Source organism: Schistocerca americana, chromosome 2 (assembly GCF_021461395.2).
Source record: "Schistocerca americana isolate TAMUIC-IGC-003095 chromosome 2, iqSchAmer2.1, whole genome shotgun sequence".
Lineage (NCBI taxonomy): Eukaryota > Metazoa > Arthropoda > Insecta > Orthoptera > Acrididae > Schistocerca > Schistocerca americana.
In genome coordinates, this window is record NC_060120.1 from 798,532,395 (window position 1) to 798,555,515 (window position 23,121).

General features: G+C 39.5%; 1 protein-coding gene across 1 annotated transcript in view; it reads left to right on the top strand.

Annotated features, from left to right (window-relative positions):
• The window catches only part of LOC124595315 (inhibitor of Bruton tyrosine kinase), a 124,594-nt gene that overhangs the window by 19,371 nt on the left and 82,102 nt on the right, over positions 1–23,121 (top strand). Inside the window, exons 3-4 of the mRNA XM_047134015.1 lie at positions 12,956–13,177; positions 18,312–18,524. Coding sequence (XP_046989971.1) covers positions 12,956–13,177; positions 18,312–18,524 — 435 coding nt within the window. The remainder of the gene's footprint in view (positions 1–12,955; positions 13,178–18,311; positions 18,525–23,121) is intronic.

A 23,121-nucleotide genomic window follows, 5' to 3' on the forward strand; every position in this document is an offset into this window, starting at 1 on the left:
AAACAAAAAAAGACTTGAGCAAAAAATTCTATAATTAAATGAAGTTTTGATCTTGGTGAGTGAATTTAAATCATCTGTTGTGTCACTCGGTAACCATACTGGCACCCAACTGAAGATGGAAAGAAGACCTATGTACGGAATTAAAAAATGGAAAATCCAGGATGGAATGTAGCAATATTAGAGAAGAAAAGTTGTTACTCACCATATAGCTTAGATGCTGAGTCAGGATAGGCACAACAAAAAGATTCACACAATTATAGCTATTGGCCATTAAGGCCTTTTGTAAGCAATAGACATACAGGGTTATTACAAATGATTGAAGCGATTTCACAGCCCTACAATAACTTTATTATTTGAGATATTTTCACAATGCTTTGCACACACATACAAAACTCAAAAACTGTTTTTAGGCATTCACAAACGTTCGATATGTGCCCCTTTAGTGATTCGGCAGACATCAAGCCGATAATAAAGTTCCTTCCGCATACGGCGCAGCATGTCCCCATCAATGAGTTGGAAAGCATCGTTGATGCGAGCTCGCAGTTCTGGCACGTTTCTTGGTAGAGGAGGTTTAAACACGGAATCTTTCACATAACCCCACAGAAAGAAATCACATGGGGTTAAGTCGGGAGAGCGTGGAGGCCATGACATGAATTGCTGATCATGATCTCCACCACGACCGATCCATCGGTTTTCCAATCTCCTGTTTAAAAAATGCCGAACATCATGAAGGAAGTGCGGTGGAGCACCATCCTGTTGAAAGATGAAGTCGGCGCTGTCGGTCTCCAGTTGTGCCATGAGCCAATTTTCCAGCATGTCCAGATACACGTGTCCTGTAACGTTTTTTTCGCAGAAGAAAAAGGGGCCGTAAACTTTAAACCGTGAGATTGCACAAAACACATTAACTTTTGGTGAATTGCGTGAGGATTGTCTACCGCCCAGATTCGCACATTGTGTCTGTTCACTTCACCATTAAGAAAAAATGTTGCTTCATCACTGAAAACAAGTTTCCCACTGAACGCATCCTCTTCCATGAGCTATTGCAACCGCGCCGAAAATTCAAAGCGTTTGACTTTGTCATCGGGTGTCAGGGCTTGTAGCAATTGTAAACGGTAAGGCTTCTGCTTTAGCCTTTTCCGTAAGGTTTTCCAAACTGTCGGCTGTGGTACGTTTAGCTCCCTGCTTGCTTTATTCGTCGACTTCCGCGGGCTATGTGTGAAACTTGCCCGCACGCGTTCAACCGTTTCTTCGCTCACTGCTGGCAGACCCGTTGATTTCCCCTTACAGAGGCATCCAGAAGCTTTAAACTGCACATACCATCGCCGAATGGAGTTAGCAGTTGGTGGATCTTTGTTGAGCTTCGTCCTGAAGTGTCGTTGCACTGTTATGACTGACTGATGCGAGTGCATTTCAAGCACGACATACGCTTTCTCGTCTCCTGTCGCCATTTTGTCTCACTGCGCTCTCGAGCGCTCTGGCGGCAGAAACCTGAAGTGCGGCTTCAGCCGAACAAAACTTTGAGTTTTTCTACATATCTGTAGTGTGTCGTGACCATATGTCAATGAATGGAGCTACAGTGAATTTATGAAATCGCTTCAATCATTTGTAATAGCCCTGTACATACCTACACACACACTCATGCAAACACAACTTGCACACACATCTACAGTCTCGGATACCTGAAACCACACTGTGAGCAGCAGCACCAGTGCCTGATGGGAGTGGCAACTGGGTGGGGGTAAGGAGGAGGCTGGGGCGAGGAGGGGGAGGGATAGTATGCTGAGGCTGGCGGACAGTGAAGTGCTGCAGTTTAGATAGAAGGTAGCGGGGAGAGTAGCAGAAAGGAGAGAAATAAAAAGAAATTAAAAGATTGGGTGTGGTGGTGAAATGATGGCTGTGTAGTGCTGGAATGGGAACAGGGAGGGGGCTGGATGGGTGAGGACAGTGACTAACGAAGGTTGAGACCAGGAGGGTTACGGGAACGAAGGATGTATTGCAGGGAAAGTTCCCATTTGCGCAATTCAGAAAAGCTGCTGTTGGTGGGAAGGATCCATATGGCACAGGCTGTGAAGCAGTCATTGAGATGAGGGCATGTTTGGCAGCGTGTTCAGCAACAGGGCGGTTCACTTGTTTTTGGGCCACAGTTTGTCGGTGGCCATTCATGCGGACAGCCAGCTTGTTGGTTGTCATGCCTACATAGAATGCAGCACAGTCATTGCAGCTTAGCTTGTAAATCGCATGACTGGTTTCACAGGTAGCCTTGCCTTTGATGGGATACGTGATGTTTGTGACCGGACTGGAGTAGGTGGTAGTAGGAGGATGTATGGGACAGGTCTTGCATCTAGGTCTATTATAGGGGTGTGAGCCATGAGGTAAGGAATTGGGAGTAGGGGTTGTGTAAGAATGGACGAGTATATTGTGAAAGTTCGGTGGACGGCGGAATACCACTGTAGGAGGGGTGAGAAGGATAGTGGGCAGGATATTTCTCATTTCAGGGCACAACGAGAGGTAATTGAAACCCTGGTGGAGAATGTAATTCAGTTGCTCCAGTCCCAAATGGTACCGAGTTACGTAGGGAATGCTCCTCTGTGGCCGGACTGTGAGACTTTGGGAGGTGGTGGGAGACTGGAAAGATAAGGCATGGGAGACGTGTTTTTGTACAAGGTAGGGAGGATAATTACGGTCAGTGAAGGCTTCAGTGAGATGCTCAGTAAATTTTGAGGGGGACTGCTCATCACTGCAGATGTGACGACCACGGGTGGCTAGGCTGTACGGAAGGGACTTCTTGGTATGGAATGGGTGGCATCTGTCGAAGTGGAGGTATTGCTGGTGGTTAGTAGTTTTGATATAGGCAGAGCTACTAATGTAGCCTTCTGAGGTGGAGGTCAATGTCTAGGAAGGTGGCTTGTTGGGTTGAGTAGGACCAGGTGAATCAAATGGGGGAGAAGTTGTTGAGTTTCTGGAGGAATATGAATAAGGTGTCCTCACCTTCAATGCAGATAGCAAAGTTGTCATCAGTGAATCTGAACCAGGTGAGGGATTTAGGAGTCTGTGTTTTTAGGAAGGGTTGTTTTTAGGAAGGGTTCCTCTAGATGGCCCATGAATAGTTTGGCATAGGATGGTGCCATGCGGGTGTCAATAGCTGTACCCCCAATTTGTTTGTAGGTAATGCCTTCAAAGGAGAAGTAATTGTGGGTGAGGATGTAGTTGGTCATTGCGACTAGGAAGGAGGTTGTTGGTTTGGAATCCGTAGGGTGTCTAGATAGGTAGTGTTCAATAGCAGTAAGACCATGGGCATTAGGAATGTTAGTGTACCGGGAGGTGGCATCAACAGTGACGAGCAGGGCACTGTGTGGTAAAGGGACAGGAACTGTGGAGAGTCGGTGGAGGAAATGGTTGGTATCTTTTATATGGGATTGGGCCACAGTAACTGGCCACAATGGGTTGTCCTGTAGCAACTTTCCTTCTCTAATATACAGAATTAGATATTCCAAATTTATTTCACTGTAGACGATTGTGATATGGCTCCTAGTTTCAACCACCACATGAGCAGCAAAATTATAGATTATTTATGTGATTATGTAACAGAAAATCACCTAAAATTGCTCAACTGTGGAAAGGCACCTTGACTGCATGAGACATCTAAAGATTTTAGAGAGGTTATGTAAAAGAACTTGCTTCCCTTGTAGCAGTAGTAGTTTATCATAGGTGACAGCGACAATGAAGGGTATCTGGCGATTGGAAAAAAGTGCAGATCATTCTCTTTATTCAGGAGCAGTGGACAGATGCCCAAAATTAAGGCCTATATTGCTGAAAAACCATTTGCTATAGAATTATGGGAACGAAAATTTCCTCTATAAAAATCAATTTTGTGATTGGATTCTGAAATTCCTTGCAGGTGGAACTCAGCATGTTGTTCACAGTGGAACAAAATGGACTGATATAAAGGTAATTTTATGAATATCCTAAAGAAGTTGGATAGGGCTATTCCTGTTTATGATATATGGTAGAACATCACTAATCCAGTCCCTAAGAGATCAGGACCATAGTCCTAATGCAGAAGAGGTCAGATTATCAGACGAACATGTTATTGGCCCATAACATCACATTGCAGTGCAGTACAACTTTCATTTCCAACTGGGTGTACTGTCTGCAATATTGTTCCATGTTAAAACAGTAACAAAACAAAATGTCTATACTCTAAAACGTTTTACACAAACATGTAATGTACAGTTGTGCCTGTACCGTAAAATAAGATTTTGTTACGGTGGATGAAAGTTTAACAACTGCTCGTACCTTATTATGGTACTGCATTGAGAAACAGCTGATTTGCACTTAACTGTTACAAACATGAGAAATTGCACAGTAAAAAATGTTTTCTTCTTAAGCAGGATGAAAACAGTGTGTAATGTTCATTTTGCCGCAATGTAGCACCATTTTTTACTTCACAAAATGTTTATCGGCATAGACTTACAGCTTTCTTTATTGCATTGAAGGGCATTTTTAGCATAAATACGATACAGTTTGCAAATCCCTCAAAATCGCTGGAGTTTCTGTGACTTGACCTTCATCACTTATTACATGGGCTGTTTCATCTTTATTTTCTTTCCTTTTTGGCTACAGTTTGTGCCAAGATCTTTCAACTGTTGATGCCAGAAATTAGATACATCTTTTATATTTATTGATGCCAGAAATTAGATACGTCTTTTATATTTATTGATTTTATTGCCTGAAACAAGCTGTTGCCTTCTTGTGCCCTCTCTAAAGTTGATCCAGTGTATTTTCCAAGATATTGCATTTTCAGTCACTTGACGACCCCATGGTCCTTGGGTTGGATCAGACATATTACATTGGCAGAAAGAAATAAAGCATTTATTTACATATATCAGGTTTATATTCAGATGGATGATGTGTCTCATTCTCGCATATCCATATGGCATGTTCAGGAAGTTTTTTACAGCAGGGATGAACTGGTCATCAAATCGTTCCTTAAAGAGGCTGGATACCATTCGTGTTGACTTTTGGTTACAATAATGTACAGGTAGTGATGCCATATTGATGTTTTCGAATGCCCTTGCCCCCCCCCCCCCCCCCCTGCCGATCACAGTAGTTTACTACCTGTTACAGATAATTTTGTGATTTTGTGTAACAAGAGTTCCTGTAGGAAGCTGTTTGTAGTTCAAGCCAGACTTACCATTAGTTAAAGCCAGACTATCCAGTGTTGTACAGTTGATCGCATGTCATCTTAAGTTCTTCAACTAAGTTTTCAAATTTCAGAATAAATGCATTGGTAACTGTTTCGTGAGCAGACAGCTCTTCACTGTAAATAATTACATTTCGAATGCCACGTCATTTTGTCCACTGATGTAGCGATCCTTCGCTTTCTGTAGATTTCATGTTCTAGTCTCCATCTAACTTTTGATACAAAATCAGTGCCTTTTCTTTTATGATTAGTCCAGATAATGGAGTTCCTTTTCTTCTCTCCTGCTCAAACCTGTCTGGAATTTCACTTTTAGGTTTCTTCCAAATCTTGTGCATTTTCAGCCATTTCTCATCATAAGTCGTCATTGTATGACTTCAAAGAGTTTTCCTGTTTTTTCTCCAGTCTTTAAAAGTTATGCCCCCCCCCCCCCACCACCACCACCACAACTCACTTGCAACATTTTGAAGATTCCTTTTTCTAACCTTTCAAACACTTCGTTTCTCAGCTACAGACAACGTAACATGTTTACGTTTAGTTGATGCCATAATTTAGTTTTACACACATAAATATGTAAGATGAACAGTGACACTAATTTACATGAGCGAAAGCAACTGGTAGACCTACCTAATATTGTGTGGAGGCCCTGCGAGCACGCAGAAGTGCTGCAAAACGATGTGGCATGGACTCGACTATTGTCTGAAGTAGTGATGGAGGAAACTAACAACATGAATCCAGCAGGGCTGTCCATAAATCCGTAAGAGTATGAGGGGGTGGAGATCTCTCCTGAACAGCACTTTGCAAGGCATCCCAGATGTGCTCAATAGTGTTCATGTGTGGGGAGTTTGATGGCCAGCTGAAATGTTTAAACTCAGAAGAGTGTTCCTGGAGCCACTCTGTAGCAATTTCGGAAATGTGGGATGTCGCATTGTTGTGCTGAAACTGCCCAAGTCTGTTGAAATGCACAATGGACACGAATGAATGCAGGTGATCGGACAGGATCATGCAGGGTCCACGGATTCATGAGGTTGTCTCCATACCCGTACACATCCATCCGTTGGATACAATTTGAAACGAGACTCACCTGGCCAGGCAGCATGTTTCCACTCATCAGCAGTCCCATATCAGTGTTGCCGGGTCCAGGTAAGGCATAGAACTTTGTGTCATGCAGTCATCAAGAGTACACAAGTGGGCGTTCGGCTCCGAAAGCCCATATTGATGATGTTTTGTCGAATGGTTTGCACAATGACACTTTTTGATGGCCCCATATTGAAATCTGCAGCAATTTGCAGAAGGGCTGCACTTCTGTTGCGTTGAACAATTCTCTTCTGTCGTCGTTGGTCCCATTCTTGCAGGTTCTTTTTCCAGCAGCAGTGAAATCGGAGATTTGATGTTTTATTGGATTCCTGATATTCATGGTACACTCCTGAAATGGTCATACGGGAAAATCCCAACTTAATCCCCACCTTGCAGATGCTGTGTCTCATTGCTCATGTGCCGACTGTAACACCATGTCCAAACTCCTTATATCTTGATAACCTGCCATTGTAGCAGCAGTAACCAATCTAACAACTGCACCAGGCATTTGTTGTCTTATATAGGCATTGCCGACCGCAGCGCCATATTCTGCCGGTTTAAGTACCTTTGTATTTGAATAAGCATGCCTATACCAGTTTCTTGCCGCTTTAGTGTATAAAACAAACACATACAGAGAAACATTGATTAAGTTAGGAAAATGTTATTTGATACTAAAACTGATTGAGCAATTGCACCTGTCAGCGGTCAACTGCCTTGTGATCCATATTGCAGATGATGAGTTATTGTTGAGTCCAAACAAACACCGGTATTGGGATGGTCAGACTAAGTGAGATGTCAGACCACCCGTAGTCAGATTAGCAAGGTTCTCATGTATATTGATGAACTAGTGCATAATGCTAACTCTATGAGGCTATTCGTGTATGTTGCTGTTATCTCTAGGGTCAGTGTACCATATTGCACATGTGTAGGTGAAGAAACCCAAAACTGTTAGATCACACTGTTGGCAATTAATTACTGAAAATTGCAACTACTGTAAAATCTGTGAGAGTAACCATATGGAGCAACCCAAATTAGAATTACTGCATAAGGCAGTTCGTAAGAAAAGCAGATGCTAGACAGAAATTTATTGCGAGAATCTTAAAGAAGTTTAATTCATTCATGAAAGAAGTGACTTATAAAACACCTGAGAAGTATTATAGTTTTTGGTATCAGTCTGCGACCTAAGTGGGTTTGTAAAAGAAACAGAGAAGATCCAACAAAGACACACATTTCGTCAAGTTGTTGTTTAGCCTGGGCAAGAGTGTTACAGAGTTGGTCAATGAAGTTCAGTGGCAGACTGTACAAGAGAGGCATTGTACAGTATGAAAAGATTTACTGGTGAAATTCCAGGATCGTATATATATAGTGTTAGGTCGGTGTACAAGTTCATAGCATTTTTGTTTTGCGTTTTGGTATTCTGGTTGCTATGGGCTTACAAATATCGATCATCATTTTTTATTTGTAGTACACTATTGCTATTTGAGTTTACATATTGTCATTTGGAGAGTGTGTGTGGGTCCCTGGGCACTAGTAAATTGAGTGTCAAGTGGAGAAACTGTAACATTTTGGACATATTCTTCTGTTAGAGTTCAGTAGAGTGGTGGCAGCAGTGGAGGCAACCAGAAATATTTGTACCGCATGTGGGAATAATGCCACTGGGTCTGGCCATACTGATTTAGATATTCCGTGATTTCCCTAAATCGCTTCAGGCAAATCCCGGATGGTTTCTTTGAAAGGGCATGGTCGACTTCCTTCACCATCCTTCCCCTCATCGGATTGGACCGATGCCCTTGCTGTTTGGTCCCCTGCCCCAAATCAATCAAGATTCCAATGCCATTGGACAGAACATGGCCAGAAAATGTTTTTTTAGGAGCATCATTTTGACATCAGTGACTTTCCATATTGAGGAAGGCATTCAGAGTTTGATTGGATTGTATAATTGCATTAATCCACAATGGTCCATGTCAGTGTACTTGAGAACTGACGGAGGTGGTGATCTGTGACCATTCCACCATCGTGCAACATTTGCCTGCTGTGGGGAAGGTTCAAAGATGGGTGCGTGGGTACTACATTCTCTAAGCCAAAATAACAAAAATCAGTGAATGGTCGTATATGCTTCTTTGCTTGCTCATGAATAATGTTGACCATTTGTGTCCTGTGTGGTTACTGGTGACAAGAAATAGTGTCCTTATGCTAACCTAAGGAAATGAAAGCAATTGTTAAGTCCAAACAAAGCGGCAACTCCCTGTACGAAGACCTGTGCACATGCACAAAAGATAAAGTTATGAATCTGATGGAACGACTATGGTGTTGTTTGTTACGAATTGTTTACCTGGGGTGTAACCATTGCTGCTGATATTTGTCAAAAAGTGAGACATCTTGAAGATGCAATCCAATAACAGATAACACCTGCTTGCATTCTGCTAGACTGACAAAGAAAATGCTGTACAGGAGTTGCGTTGGGAAATCATTCCACACCCTCCTTATTCACCTGATCTTGCACCCTCAGATTTTCACTTTTCCACTCTGTATTGAACAACCTTCAAAGAAATTACTTTCCAGATGAAAATGCACTAGTCTCTGTTATGTGTATCTTTGGTCTTTATTAAACTAATAGGAAAAACGTTACGAACTTGTGCACCAACCTAATAGAAAGAACCGGAATATGTATTACTTCCTCTCATGGAATGTCTTGTGACATGCCTACAAAAGAAAATCAAACTAATTACACTTCAATTAAAGTAACTTTGTGATTGACAGATGCTGTGGTGAGAAGCACAGTGGTCACCTCTTAATTAACATGCCACATGCTCATGTGATCGACACGAAAAAGAAACCACTACCCTATGGACCTCCTCTCCTGGTCCCCACCCTCACCCCGCCACCACTTGGGACCTGCGTCTCGCAGCAAGGCACAGAAATGTCAGTCACCAAGTGATTTTAAATGAAGTATAGATCTTATACTTAGTATTGCTGACAGTCATTCTGACCATTCACTATTCACCAGATGGAAAAAAGAAGGGGGGGGGGGGGTAGTGGTACCAGAAGTACTATGTACCTTGCACTATAAGTTGGGTTGTGGAGTGCGGATGTACAAGATAGAAATAAAAAGTGATCTATTGTGGTGTTTGATGTGCCAAAAAAGTAATCTACTGTGGTTTTTGATATGCCATTGCCACAGCACATTAAAATGAAGTGAAGTAGGACGGTAGAAACAGATGTTTCTAAAATTAAGCCTTTCACAGTAGTTTTTCTGTTAAATTTCAGATGCCAAAACCACATGCAGTCAGCATCATTGGAACTAATAAGGTTACGCAGAAACATTGTTTTGGAGCTGCATAAAGTATTCCTTTTATTCTTAGATATTTCCTTTTAAAATTTTATCACTGTTCTTTCTTCACATTGTGAACAGTTCATAGATTTATTTGTGTGTAAGAGTTTGGTCTATTAACAATATTGAATGAAGGTGGTGTGTGATTTCTTTAATTTCTAGCTTCTGTCATACATGGTGTGTATGGTACTAATATCCTCCATAGTATGAACAAACTGTAAAAAAACTTATTTTTGTCTTCTATATGATTTATTCATCAGTTACTTGGCAATTTTGTTGCCACAAATGTTAGTTACCCTAACAGTGGAAAGTCTGTTGCACCATCTACTTGTTATGTGTGTGTGAATTTTGTTTTAACTATTTGCATTTCATTTCTTGCCTGGATGTGCTGAAATACTTAGGAATTTTATTAAAGATGTGTCAGAGTAATTAATGAGCTGAAACTTGGTGTATCTTTTTATTTCTTTTAAGAGATCTGAACATGCTCAACTAAAAATTAAACATGTGAGCAATGTAAAAATAAGTGTGCTGATACACTGTATTGAAAGACATTGTTGTAATTCAGTTGCCATGGATTTTCTCCAATTGACAACATGTTAAGATTTCATAATTTTACTGTCATAAACATCCGCTATGCTGGCCACACAACATGAAATAACTTTGTAGTGAAGCTGTCCACTGCATTTGATTTGCAAATACTAACGGTGAACTTTGGATTATGTTAAGTCTTTCTGTAAAGCAAATCAGCAACTACCATTGTTTCTCTTTTCTGACTTTGTTTGTTCATATCTGTTTCATAATATTCTTCAACTTACGAATAAAGTTATCTATTTGAATTTGGAAGTAGATGATTCTCACAGTCTGAGTTTGAATAGGGTAACTACGAACACCTCACTTCTGTAAAACCTATTTTCGGCTCGCAACTATTATGAGACTGTCTAATAAGGATAAATATAATGGAAAGGGAAATGTCTTAAAAGCAGTGTTATAGTACTAAAATAAAGCTTAGTGTAAGAGAAGCGGAGCAACCATGATAAATTTTTCTATAGTCTACTAAGACAGCTATAATCATTTAAAAATATTGTCTGGATCACTATTTCTTTTATTAATTCTTGCCAGTTTCTATGTGATTATCGGATCATTTTGATATCTGTGTTGCAAAATGCATCATTACTGACAAACTGCACCTTACACCACCTGATCTAAAAGCAATCTGCAAGTTAGATCGAAACTAGTAATCAATAAAAGAAATAGTCCAGTATCATTTTGTATGAACATTGAGGTATGGTTTCTGAGACATAGTGTAGTTATGAAGGACTAAAATAGTTGTTTTACTTAATATGCATTGATATGCAATCCAGAGAAGACTTGATTACAAATGTTATTTGATATGGTATACTGAATGTTGTCTAATTACTAGCCTTTCCATTGTTTTCATTTTTCATTCATCTCATAATATTGGTGTGCAGTTTATCCCAGATAAGCAAAATCAGTAAACTTGGAATCAAAGTTAAGAACAGAAATTTAACTTTGGAGGGAGGGAAGGGGGGGGGGGGGGAGAAGAGTAGGTGTGTTTTTGGATATAATTTTTCGTTTAGGAGAAATACAAATGTGTAAACCCTTTAAACTCTGGCAGTTTTCAAATTTTTCTATATGAAATCGCCGACCAAATTTATTTGATAATTAGATTGGTTATAAGGATTGTATGAAAGGAATGTAACAAGGAAACCAAAAACTGAATTGGAAGTCAAAAATCACATTCAGTGTTCTAAATACGGGAGAAACACATTGATAATTTTTCTGAGTGTGGTTTATCTTGAAGAAAAGTTCCGTACACAAGCTCACGAATATGGTTACAAAATTACTGGTGTGAGAAGTTACTGTTTGCACACTTTTACTGGGAGTGGAAGCTTGCGATTGGCTTGTAACACGTTGGCTGTTTAGACAACCCGCGACTCCTCCTGCCAGAGCAGCCAGCGTGTAACTTATAAAAGAAATGAACATGTAATGAATTAATGTGTCACAGAAATGACACAAAAGTTCGTGGCAGCGTGCTAGAAGGACCATCTCTTCACTCTTTTCTGTAAATAATATTAACAATCAGTAAGCACAACACAACAAACAGGTCAATGCTATATTCACAACAGCTACCTAATGGTATGCCGAACAGTGCTGTTACATAGCTAAGATTGGCAATGTGTATAAACATTCTGGAACACCCTGATATCAGGTGACTTCCAGCAATCACAGAGGACCCAAGTAAAAATGTGACCAGTATATGTGCAAATGTGTGGGTGAGAGTTGAGAATGTGTAAAAATGAGACTCCCAATGTTCTAGAGCAACAGAAAAAGATTCAGTGGGAAGACGGTGATTTCAGACATATAAATAGCCCAGAAATTATATCCAATGCAATAACAGCACATCCCATGGAATTGTTCAGAAAGAGCTGAATGCAGACATGTCACCTGCAGCTAGAGTGTTAATGTACTTGACAGAAAATCTTTCAGGAGTGCATGAAACTGTGGATAATACAGTGTTACACGTAATGTTACTGTTCACATTTAAAAGAACATTCTCTTGTACTGTGCCCAGCACTTGTTGGCAGTAATTTGAGTGTGGTGACAGGTTTTAAAGAATACCACTTTTTTCCATACAGAAAACATTACCACAAAGAAGCAGCTAATGAATGTTATGGTTCCTTTTAATTTTTTACCAAAATACCTGAGAAAATATGTTATTCATGTAAGTAGGGTTTATAGTTAAGAGGAGATTCTTTTTGTTCATAGCCTGACTGAAGTTCTCAGACAGAAATAAGATCTCCTATACATTTGCATCTCAGTGCAAACACTTTTAGTCTGGGCCATCTCTGTTTGCGTGTGTGTTTACTTATTGCTGCTTTTGTGTGCAAGTAATATGCTTATATTGGACTCTCTCTCTCTCTCTCTCTCTCTCTCTCTCTCTCTCTCTCTCTCTCTCTCTGTGTGTGTGTGTGTGTGTGTGTGTGTGTGTGTGTGTGTGTGTGTGTGTGTGAGTTCCTTCAAAATGTGTATTGCAGTATACAGTGCATAAACTAGAAACTAAAGGGACACTGTTGTCATACCAAAGCCAAGGCTGAAATGATGCCAGTATTATGAAAAGGATAAATAAGAGGAGATGTTGAGTCACAGAAAGGCCCAACAATAAAAAACTGCTATACATGTTAATGCAAGAGAAGTTTCCTAGTATTACAGTACTAGTATAATACTGCTTATCTCGATTGTAGTTTGTTCGTTTCACTAGTGCCCCATGTATTAGCATATTTATTACTACCACAACCTGTAACTATAGCTACATTTTGTTTACATAGATGGGAGCAAGTGTGACTGCGATGGACTTCGAACACTTGACGCCACTGGATATTGCTTTGAAAGATCGCCTTCCCTTCGTTGATCTAAGTCTTCGTAATCCATGTGAAGTATATGTATGGGGAAGCAATAGTAACTACACCCTGGGTACAGGAAATCAACAGAACAGGTCTATGCCAGAGCTCCTTGAAACTTTCCGTAAGCAGGACATCAGCATTAAACAGGTATGAATTGTTTCATAAATTTGTCTCCAATTAAAAAAAAAAAAAAAAAAAAGTGTTAATATGAAGTTTACTTTATTGAACTTGGCTATTGGTGACTGCTGATGTGTTGAAAATGTTGCATAATATTTGAAATGTTGTGTGGCCGGCCGCTGGTGGCCGAGCGGTTCTGGCGCTACAGTCTGGAACCGCGCGACCGCTACGGTCGCAGGTTCGAATCCTGCCTCGGGCATGGATGTGTGTGTTGTCCTTAGGTTAGTTAGGTTTAAGTAGTTCTAAGTTCTAGGGGACTTATGACCTCAGCAGTCGAGTCCCATAGTGCTCAGAGCCATTTTTTTTGAAATGTTGTGTAGTAATAGAGATGACACACACACACAGAGGTTGTCCATAACTAAAGTTCCAGTTTGAGAATCTTGTAGAAAGAGAACAATCACCCAGAATGATGTCAAATTTGAAAGAATATTATTGACGCAGGGGGAAACGCCATGGAACAAATCTATTTTACCAACAGATGTTGCTGTGAGTGTCTTAACATAAATGGTCTGGCTACAAATGACACATGAATCACAGTATGACAACCATGATCTGATTTGCACATTACACCGTGCATGACTGCAAAAGTGTAGCAGTCAACGGTTGAGGCACTGTTAGCCAGGTAAGCCCATGCACAACAGCAAAGGCCTACCGCATTGGAGGCGGAAAAATCGTTTTTTTTTTTTTATTTATTTATTTTTTTTTTATTGCCCTGAGGCCAAAAACTACATATAAAGCAAAATGACACTGGTTTTTAACTATAATGGGGCCAAAAACAGCACAAAAATCAAAATTACATCAGTTTTTAATTGTAGTGAGATTGGTGCAACACACATTTAATGTGCTGTCCACCGTTTTCTGCCACAAGTTGAAATTGAGAAACAGCACGTTCCACAATAGATTGGAGTATCTCCAGGGTAACATTCCGAATGCATTGTGCAGTGCCTTCAATTCAGTTACGTTTGTAATTGGAACAGTGGTCACATATTTTAGGTAACACCACAGCCAGAAGTCATGTGGATTAAGATCAGGTGATCTGGACGACCAGGCTGTAGGGAAATGACATCTGATAATTCTAGCATTTGCGAAATACTTCTGCATCAGCCACACCATTGGCTGTACAACATGAAGAGGAACACTGTCTTGCATGAAAATGATCCTTGCCACACGTCCATGCTGTTTAAGGGTTGGAAAGTAGTTGATGCGCAAAAGACTTGTAGAATTTACTAGTGATGGTACAGGGAACAGGACTCATATCCTCATAAGGCACTACAATAAACAGTGCCATCAACACTGCACCAAACAGTCACCTTCGCAGAATAAAGTGGTACTGGTTGATGTACTTGCAGATTTTCTGTTGCACTAATTCAGCAATTCCGGGCATTGATTGTCCTTGGAGATGGAAATGGGCTTTGCCTGTCCACAGAATGTTCCATGGCCACTCGTCGCCCACTTCCATGTGAGCAATAAATTCCAGAGTGAACGTTTGTCTTACTGGCAGGTCAGCATGGAGCAACTCCGGAACATGTGTGGTTTTGTGTGGATAGCAGTGCAAGATGTTTCGTAGGACTTTATGCAACGTGCTTGTAGGCATGTCCATTGTTTGGGCAAATCTCGATGCACTGGATATTAGATACCATTGCTTGACCCCTCCTGCAATGCTGTAGTCACATGTTGGCATATATCAGATCAAGTGCTTTCCTCCCTCTGCCACATTACGTTTCAAAAGAACCTTTTTTATCATTTTCTCCAAACCCATATCAGACATTGGACCAGTGCCTTTTTTCATACCCTTGAGTGTCCAGAACTTCTGCATTGCTGCTGGCACACAGTCACCATTCTTGTAAAAGGTCTTTATCAACAGTGCTTGATCCTTCATGGAGACAGTCATGTTGGACATCTCAGATGCAAACTGAGGAATAGTCATGTACCACCCATTTGTTTGTGTGCGTATTCTGATCCTTAATGTGCCATCTATTAGTAAAATATTTGTTAAATTGTTTTTTTGTCCATGATGTTCCTACCTGGGTCAATAATATGCTGTTCAAAATTGATCTAATTAAGGCCATCTGCATATATAACTTGTTATAAGAAAACTTTGCAAAACCTGAAGGGAAAGGAATATTTGAGTCGTTGAATAGTTAACAAAATGAATACTGTGTCATAGGAATACTATTCCAGTCTAAGAAATTTCTATTGATGTAATGCAAAGAAAAAGTCTCGAACTGACAGCACACTAGAGTCAGGGTAAAAGTGTGCCAAAATCCAGTTATGAAGAAACTGCTTAAAGGGGGTGTTGTTAACATTGTTGTTGAACCAGACTTAAAGGGTGATTTGTTTTAAAATGGCATCACAGCCTTTTTGTGTGGTCTATTTTATCATTCTGTATGTGGTCAGCTCCACTCTTGTTTGAGGAATTTTAATGTGTTTTTACTCTGTTCTCAGTTCGTGGATATGTTTATATCTTTATAAAATAGTTGATATGGTAAGCAATTTTTTTTTATTATGGTGTCTTCTTCCTTCCAATTTCTGATAGGTTTCTTTAATTTCACTACCACTATTTAGTTTTCATCATTTCTTTTTCCCATGTTCACTTTTTTCTGCTATTTTGAATCAAATCTGCTCTTTTTTTTAATTCATGTTGCGCTACTTGGCAAATGTAAACAATATTGTGGCAACCATTCTTGTAGATGTTATGAAGTTTGTTATTCACCTACATTGTGAATTTTTATCAGTTGGAGGCTACTGAAATAGAAATATTCTGATACACCCCTTGTGGTGAACCAGATACATCCTGGCTGCCTTCCACTGTGAACTATTCAGTCTTGGAAAATGACAAATAATACTATTCATACATGTGAGTTGTTTCCAGACATACTTCAATGTAGAATCATCAGAATGGCATTTGATGCAAGTGAGATGTGATGTCCAGGTCACAACTTACCTCCACCATGTGTTCAGACTTACTGAAGATGAAGTGACACTTGCTTGGTAGTGATCAGAGAACTGCTAATGTTAAATCATGATGTTACCTACTAGTACCATGGTAGTGTTACTTCCAGTTGTTTGCTATCCAGAAGTCACTTTTATAGCCAGCATTACGCCGTGGCTGGTTGTCACATTTCCAATTGGAATCCACAGTTGGTGTGTTAATTTGCCTGAGGGTTGTATTTTCAAAGAATTTAACAGTGCAGCCAATTAAGTTGAAGTCTGATTAAACAACATTTGCCATGTAGTTCCTGTGACTGATTCTGCTAGATTGTCGGAGCTGTACATCTACATCTATGTACATATTCCACAAGCTACCTTATGGTGCATGGCAGAGGTCCTGTTCCACTCACAAATAGGATAAGGGAAAAAATGACTGTCTGTATGAGCCCCAATTTCTTGTCTTGTCTTTGTGGCCCTTAAATGAAATGTACATTGATGGCAGTAGAATCATTCTGTAGATTTGGGTATCGATTCTCTAAATTATCTCAATAGCATTTTGTGAAAAAAATGCTGTCTTCCTTCCAGGGATTGCCATTTCAGTGCCCAGATCATCTTCATAATACAGCCTGCCTGTGAATTGCTTTGATGTCTTCCTTAAATCTGACTTGGAGCAGATCCCAAACACTCAAGCAGTACTCAAGAATAGGTCGTGTTAGCATGCTATATGTTCTCCTTTTAAAGATGAAGCATGGCTTCCCAAAATTCTCCCAATAAACCGAAGTAGACTATTTGCCTTCCCTACCACAATCCTCACATCGCTTTGCAATGTTAATATGTGGATATCTAATTGGTGTGACTGTCTCCGGCAGCACACTACGTATGCTGTATTTGAACATTATGGATTTTTTTCCTCCTCAGCTGCATTACTTACATTTTTCTACATCTGGAGCTAGCTGCCATTCATCAAACAAACTAGAAATTATGTGTAAGTCATCTTGTATCATTCCCATACTCCTCAGTGAACAACTGCAGCTTGCTGCCCACCCTGTCCACCAGATCATTTATGTATATAAAAAATAATAAGTCCTATAATATTTCCCTGGGGTACCCCTGATGATACTCACTCACCATTGAGGACTGTGCAGATTGTCTTGCTATATGCTCTGCACTACTTTTGCAGGAAATTTGTAAGGATCTAGGCTCCAAAAGCCCAGGTCTTCTTAGATCAGATGGAGAAAATAATGGGTCTTCATTTTATAGTGGTGACACATTAAATCTTCTTAAATTCCTTGATTCCATATTTTTTGCGCACTGTAACTGTGCTCTAGCTTGTGGCTTCTCCTTTTCCAGACCATGTCTTCCCAAACTTCTACTTTATATGTGATAACTTTTTATCTCGACTGAACAGGACGGAGGGCACTGTGAATGAGCATCTTAAATGTATGCTTTCACGATTATGGATACACAGCAACACAAGTGATTGAAAAGTTTTCCTACATTAGTTTCTTTTGTGATTCTTGTGGTGTTCAAAGCTGACTGGTAGTAGGTGACACATAATGCAATGGTGACACATAATGATGAGTTTGTAGCTATTCCATTTACCTGCATTGGTGGTCTTGTTAGCTGGCGTCTCTTGGTTTTGTGTGTGTGTGTGTGTGTGTGTGTGTGTGTGTGTGTGTGTGAGTGAGAGAGAGAGAGAGAGAGAGAGAGAGAGAGAGAGAGAGAGAGAGAGAGAGAGAGAGAGAGAGAGAGAGAGAGAGAGATTTTAAGCATTGAGGCAAAATAGGCATTCGAAATTATGAGTGTTGAAACTTTTAATGTCAGGTATTATGTAAGTTAATTAGTTTCAGGTAATTTAAAGTATGTTCTCAGAAAGAGAGAAGTGTCTACTTTTGAATGCCTATTTTGTCTATTAACAGTGCAAGTTTCTCAAATACTTACCATATTCAGAATTTCAACTAGCCATAAGTTTAGTTAACTAAGCTTTCTGTCTTTGAGTAGAAAGTAATTCTGGCCTAGGGATAGGTTTCATTCATGCCATATGTATTATTTTTAGTTAATGTAAATGTTTGCTGATATTTTGTATTTTTAATGTGTCCTGAGTCCTTTTTTGTGCTAGAAATGACACACAGACGCAATAAAATATTACAACATTTAATTTTTTTAAATGCAGGTAGCCATGCATAAATATCATTCTGTATTCCTGAGTCATGATGGAAGCGTGTACTCATGTGGGCATGGACAAGGGGGACGACTGGGCCAAGGGACAGAGCAAGCTTCCCTCTCACCAAAACCATTGAAGTTTCCCGAGTCAAAAGACAAAGAGATGTGTACTCAGGTGGCTATAGGACGAGACCATACAGTCCTGCTCATGGAAAATGGATCGGTTTGTTTTCACCACTTGTTATCTTTGTATTTGATTGTTAGCAACGTATTTTGTATACATGTTAAATTATACATTAAGAAAAGTAATTTCTGATGACTTGTTTTAATGAGAAAATAATAGGTTGTGAATGAAGGCTTTCTTGGTGAATTCCTCTGAAGAGTTCTTCTTGGTATATCAGCCAAATAAACTAGTTAATCTGTAGTGATGTTTTGGTAAGTTTTACATGTCATCACCGCCAGAAGAAGGTGAGTAAAAAACATGTTGAAATGTCTCTACACATTGACCAGTTTACTCAGTTCATATTCTAAGAATAATTCATCAGTGCTTTGGAAGTTTTGCAGATCAACGGTGCAGGCCAAAGTGTTGATCACATACTCAGAACTATTGCTTATTGCACATTGTAATAGATTGAGAAAGGTATTGTGAAAAGGATATAGTATGAAAGGTGTCTCTGTATGATTACTCAGGATAATGAGCGATAACGCAGAAGGTCAAGACTGAAGTTGATCTTAAAAAGTAATGGCTGAGTTTTATGAAGTAAAGTTACAGAGATTAGTTAAAATTGGTAGGAGGAGAGGAAGTAATTGGAGAATTGAGTGTGACAAAACTGGATGTACGTACCAATAGGCATAAAAAGAAACCTGGGGTAAGGAAAGAGTGAAAAAACAGGTATGCAAAGTGGTAATTTACTAATGAATGAAAGGGGTGGTGGTGGTGGTGGTGGTGGTGGTGTAGGTTGAAGAAAATAGTTAGATCGACAAAGAAGTGAAAATATGGGATAAGTTTAAACGTTGTGATGAGGGAATAGTAACCAACATTAAAGAACTTCAGTTAAGCTGAAGAAAAATGGCTAGAGAGACAGAATTTTGATTTTGGAAGAAAAGTCCCACTTAGAGTGCTCAAATACTCATACTAGGAGAAGAATGTAAATTGGCTGCATCATAAAGGAAACACCAAAGTCTTGGTTGCTTTTTGCAGCATGTAAACTGTGCTAAGGAATTCAGTGTTACTAATATACAGTCTTTCTACATTAATATGATGCAGTTGTGAAGGTGTAGGGACATATATTTGAGAGAAGAGCATTTCATATTCTCATCCAACTGTCCAAATTTAGGTCTTCCAGTTTCCCTCAAATTGATTAACGCAAATGTTGGAATTGTTACTTAAAAAAAGGATACAGCCAGTTTCCTGCCCTTTATTTGTTGTGTTTGAGTTTGTGTTTTGTCACTAAAGATATGCTTATCTTCATTCCTTTGGTGTATGTGTGGAAAATTGATGGAAGAGAGGCATTAAGTTCTCAAAAAAACGTCGTCGCTCCCAGAATGAAATTTTCACACTGCAGCAGAGTGCGCGCTGGTATGAAATTTCCTGGCGGGTTAAAACTGTGTGAAGTTTGGAAGGTAGGAGATGAGGTACTGGCAAAAGTAAAGCTGCGAGGTCGGGTGATGAGTCGTGCTTGGATAGCTCAGATGGTAAAGAAATTGCCCATGAAAGGCAAAGGTCCCATGTTAGAGTCTTGGTCCAGCACACAGTTTTAATCTGCCACGAAGTTTCAAAATGTGGTGTTGGGAGACCAGCAGAAAGCTGTACCTGGTATGGTGCGGGAACCATGTTAGGGCTCATTTCTAGTGCTGGAAATAAAAATTGGCTATAACAACAAAATATTCCTTTTTTTTCAGTGAGGGGGTGGGATAGGAGGTGAAGGGACATAACTTAATAGTTTGCAAAACAGTAATTCTCAAAAGTACGAACTTGAAGCGTGTGTAGAAGAGTGATTTTTGTTAGCTCTGAAGGAGTACATTGGCTGAAAGGTAAAAAAATTCATATCATGTTAATGTATGGCACTGCAATTCACCACTGTCACTGTGTGGTGAAACGGTTTCCTTTACTCTTTCCATTGCTTGTATACTCTCAGGACTTGTGGGTGTTGTTGTCTTTAGTCTGAAGTCTGGTTTGATGCAGCTCTCCGTGTTACTCTATGCTGTACAAGCCTCTTCAGCTTCAATAACTTCTGCAACCTACATCTTGCTGAATCTGCATACTGTATTTGACTCTTGGTTTCTCTCTACAAGTTTTACTGTTCACACTTCCCTCCAATACTAAATTGGTGCTCCTTTGATGTCTCAGAATGTGCCACAAATCCCTTGTCTCCTCAGTTGTATTCAGTACTTCCTCATTAGTTATGTGATCGACCCATCTAATCTTCAGCATTTTTCTGTAGCACCACATTTTGAAAGTTTCTCTTCTCTTTTTATCTAAACTGTTTATCGTCCATGTTTCACTTCCATGCATGGGTATACTACAGACAAATACATTCAGAAAAGACTTCCTAACATTTAAATCTATATTTGATGTTAATAAATTTCTCTTCTTCAGAAATGCTTTTCTTGACATTGCCAGTCTACATTTTATATCCTCTCTATGTTGGCCATCATCACTTATTTTGCTGCCCAAATAGCAAAACTGATCCACTACTTTGTGTCTCATTTCCTAATCTAATTCCCTCAGCATCACATGATTTAATTCGACTGCAGTCCATTATCCTTATTTTGCTTTTGATGATTTTTATCTTATATCATCCTTTCAAGACACTGTCCATTCTGTTTAGCTGCTGTTCAAGGACCTTTGCTGTCTCTGACAGAATTTAGATATCATCCAATGATTAACACAGTAGATGCATGATATATATGTCACAGCAACAGTAGACTCTTTATTTTTTCCCCTTAATTGTTTCCTTGCTTTTGTGGACTTAGGAAACTGTCTTTTCTATTGAAAACATGTGTAAATAAAGTTTTATTACTGATACAGCATTCCCAGAGCATCTTTAAGGCCAAAAAAGGCTCTTAGTGCTTATATAACATAAATTTGCATGTTAAAATTGAGTCTTCCGCATATCCTGTTTTTATTGTTTGGAGTCAGCTGGTTTGTGCATATACACACAGGAATGTAAGACTTCCACCAGTGTGACATAAATTTTTATTTTGTTGATGTCTCACAATAAAGTGTAACTCAGAGGAGGTATAGTAGGAGAACTAAATAAAGATCTCACTAAAATAATATAATATTTTGAGGGTAAAAAAAATTCACACAGAGATATCATTAATACAATGAAATTTTGTTTTTATTATTGAAATGGATACTTGAATGCAGTGTCACCATAGAATCCGTTTTCCTTATCTCACCAACAGCAATTCATCCAAAATTAGTAAAGGTTTATAAGGCTAAGGAAAGATAAGAACACAGCAATCAGCCGCAATCACATTGGTTTTTTTATTATTCTTGCTTAACCAGACTTCAGCTAAAAACAGCTGTCTCAGTGTGTTTGTTGGAGTTATAATCCAACTCAATCAAATGCGCTGAATATACAGTTGATGTGCACAACTGTTCTGTATTGAGTCAAAGTTGTTTTATAAAGAATCTACTTCTTCATTTTAAAGTTAGAAAATGGACACCTGAATTCAAATGTGGCCATCGTCCACTTACAATAGAAGGAAATATTGAGAAATTGATTAAAAACAGAAGTAAGCTGTGTGAAATAGCTGATGATACAGGCATATCAGAAGAAAAGTATGATAAACTTAACATGATGAAACAGGGTGTCTACGACCCGGGACAACCGGGAGATCCAGGAAAAACCCGGGAATTTTTTCATCCGGGAAAAACCTGGGAATTTGTTTGAAATCCGGGAATTTTTTCATTGTGTTTGTTCTCAGTTAAATTTTTGTTACTTTGACTGGTAAGAACCAATACTCTAACAAAGGATATTACTGTATCCTGCTACTGCAGAATAATACTGCAGCCATAAAACATGAACGAGAGAAAAAACTAAAATAAAACTAAAATAAAACTTAAATTGCAAAGGAAATGCGCCATATACAGCAACAGAACACAGTGCTCATACAAGCGTCTGCCAGCACCAAAACGTGTCAAAGGCTTTAGTAAGACTTCGTAACAACAAATTGCGTCCGATGAGCATGACGTCACAACTGTTAACATTAGATTTGTTTTAGCAGTTAAGAGTGGGATAATGCGCATGCGCAGTTGAGTAGTACCTTCTTCCGGTTCTGGCTACAGAAAAAAAAAAGAAGCAGCTAGGTGCTACTGGGAAAAAGTTTACTGGCACGCCCAAGCTGCCAGATTGCGCAGCAGCCCTGGATCTAGAAGAGGGGGGGGGGGGCAAATTCATATAAAACTTGTTTCACAAAGCGCCTAGCACCCACCACATGTTGGTCTATAGATTATTCATATGACTTTGAAATGTGTCCCTGTCGGTTTGTGAACATTGTTGAACACATTCTGAGTTGATTTCTGAATGAATCATAAGTTGATTTGTGAATACGTGCATAGTGTACGTGATGTCTCTGTCAGTGGAATCCTCATCACATCTAGAAATAAACATTCCTGCAGACAAAGGGGGCTATACGAGCTGAGCAGAGTATAGCCGAACGAAAGAAAGCCAACCACTGTCTGACTATGTGGTTGATAGGGTTTGCGAATGATGAGCGTTGTTACGATTACCAGCGAAATCCATAGATTCAGACTACCAGAGTGCAAATAAACGACTAACAGAAATAACAGGTAAGAAAGATTACATATT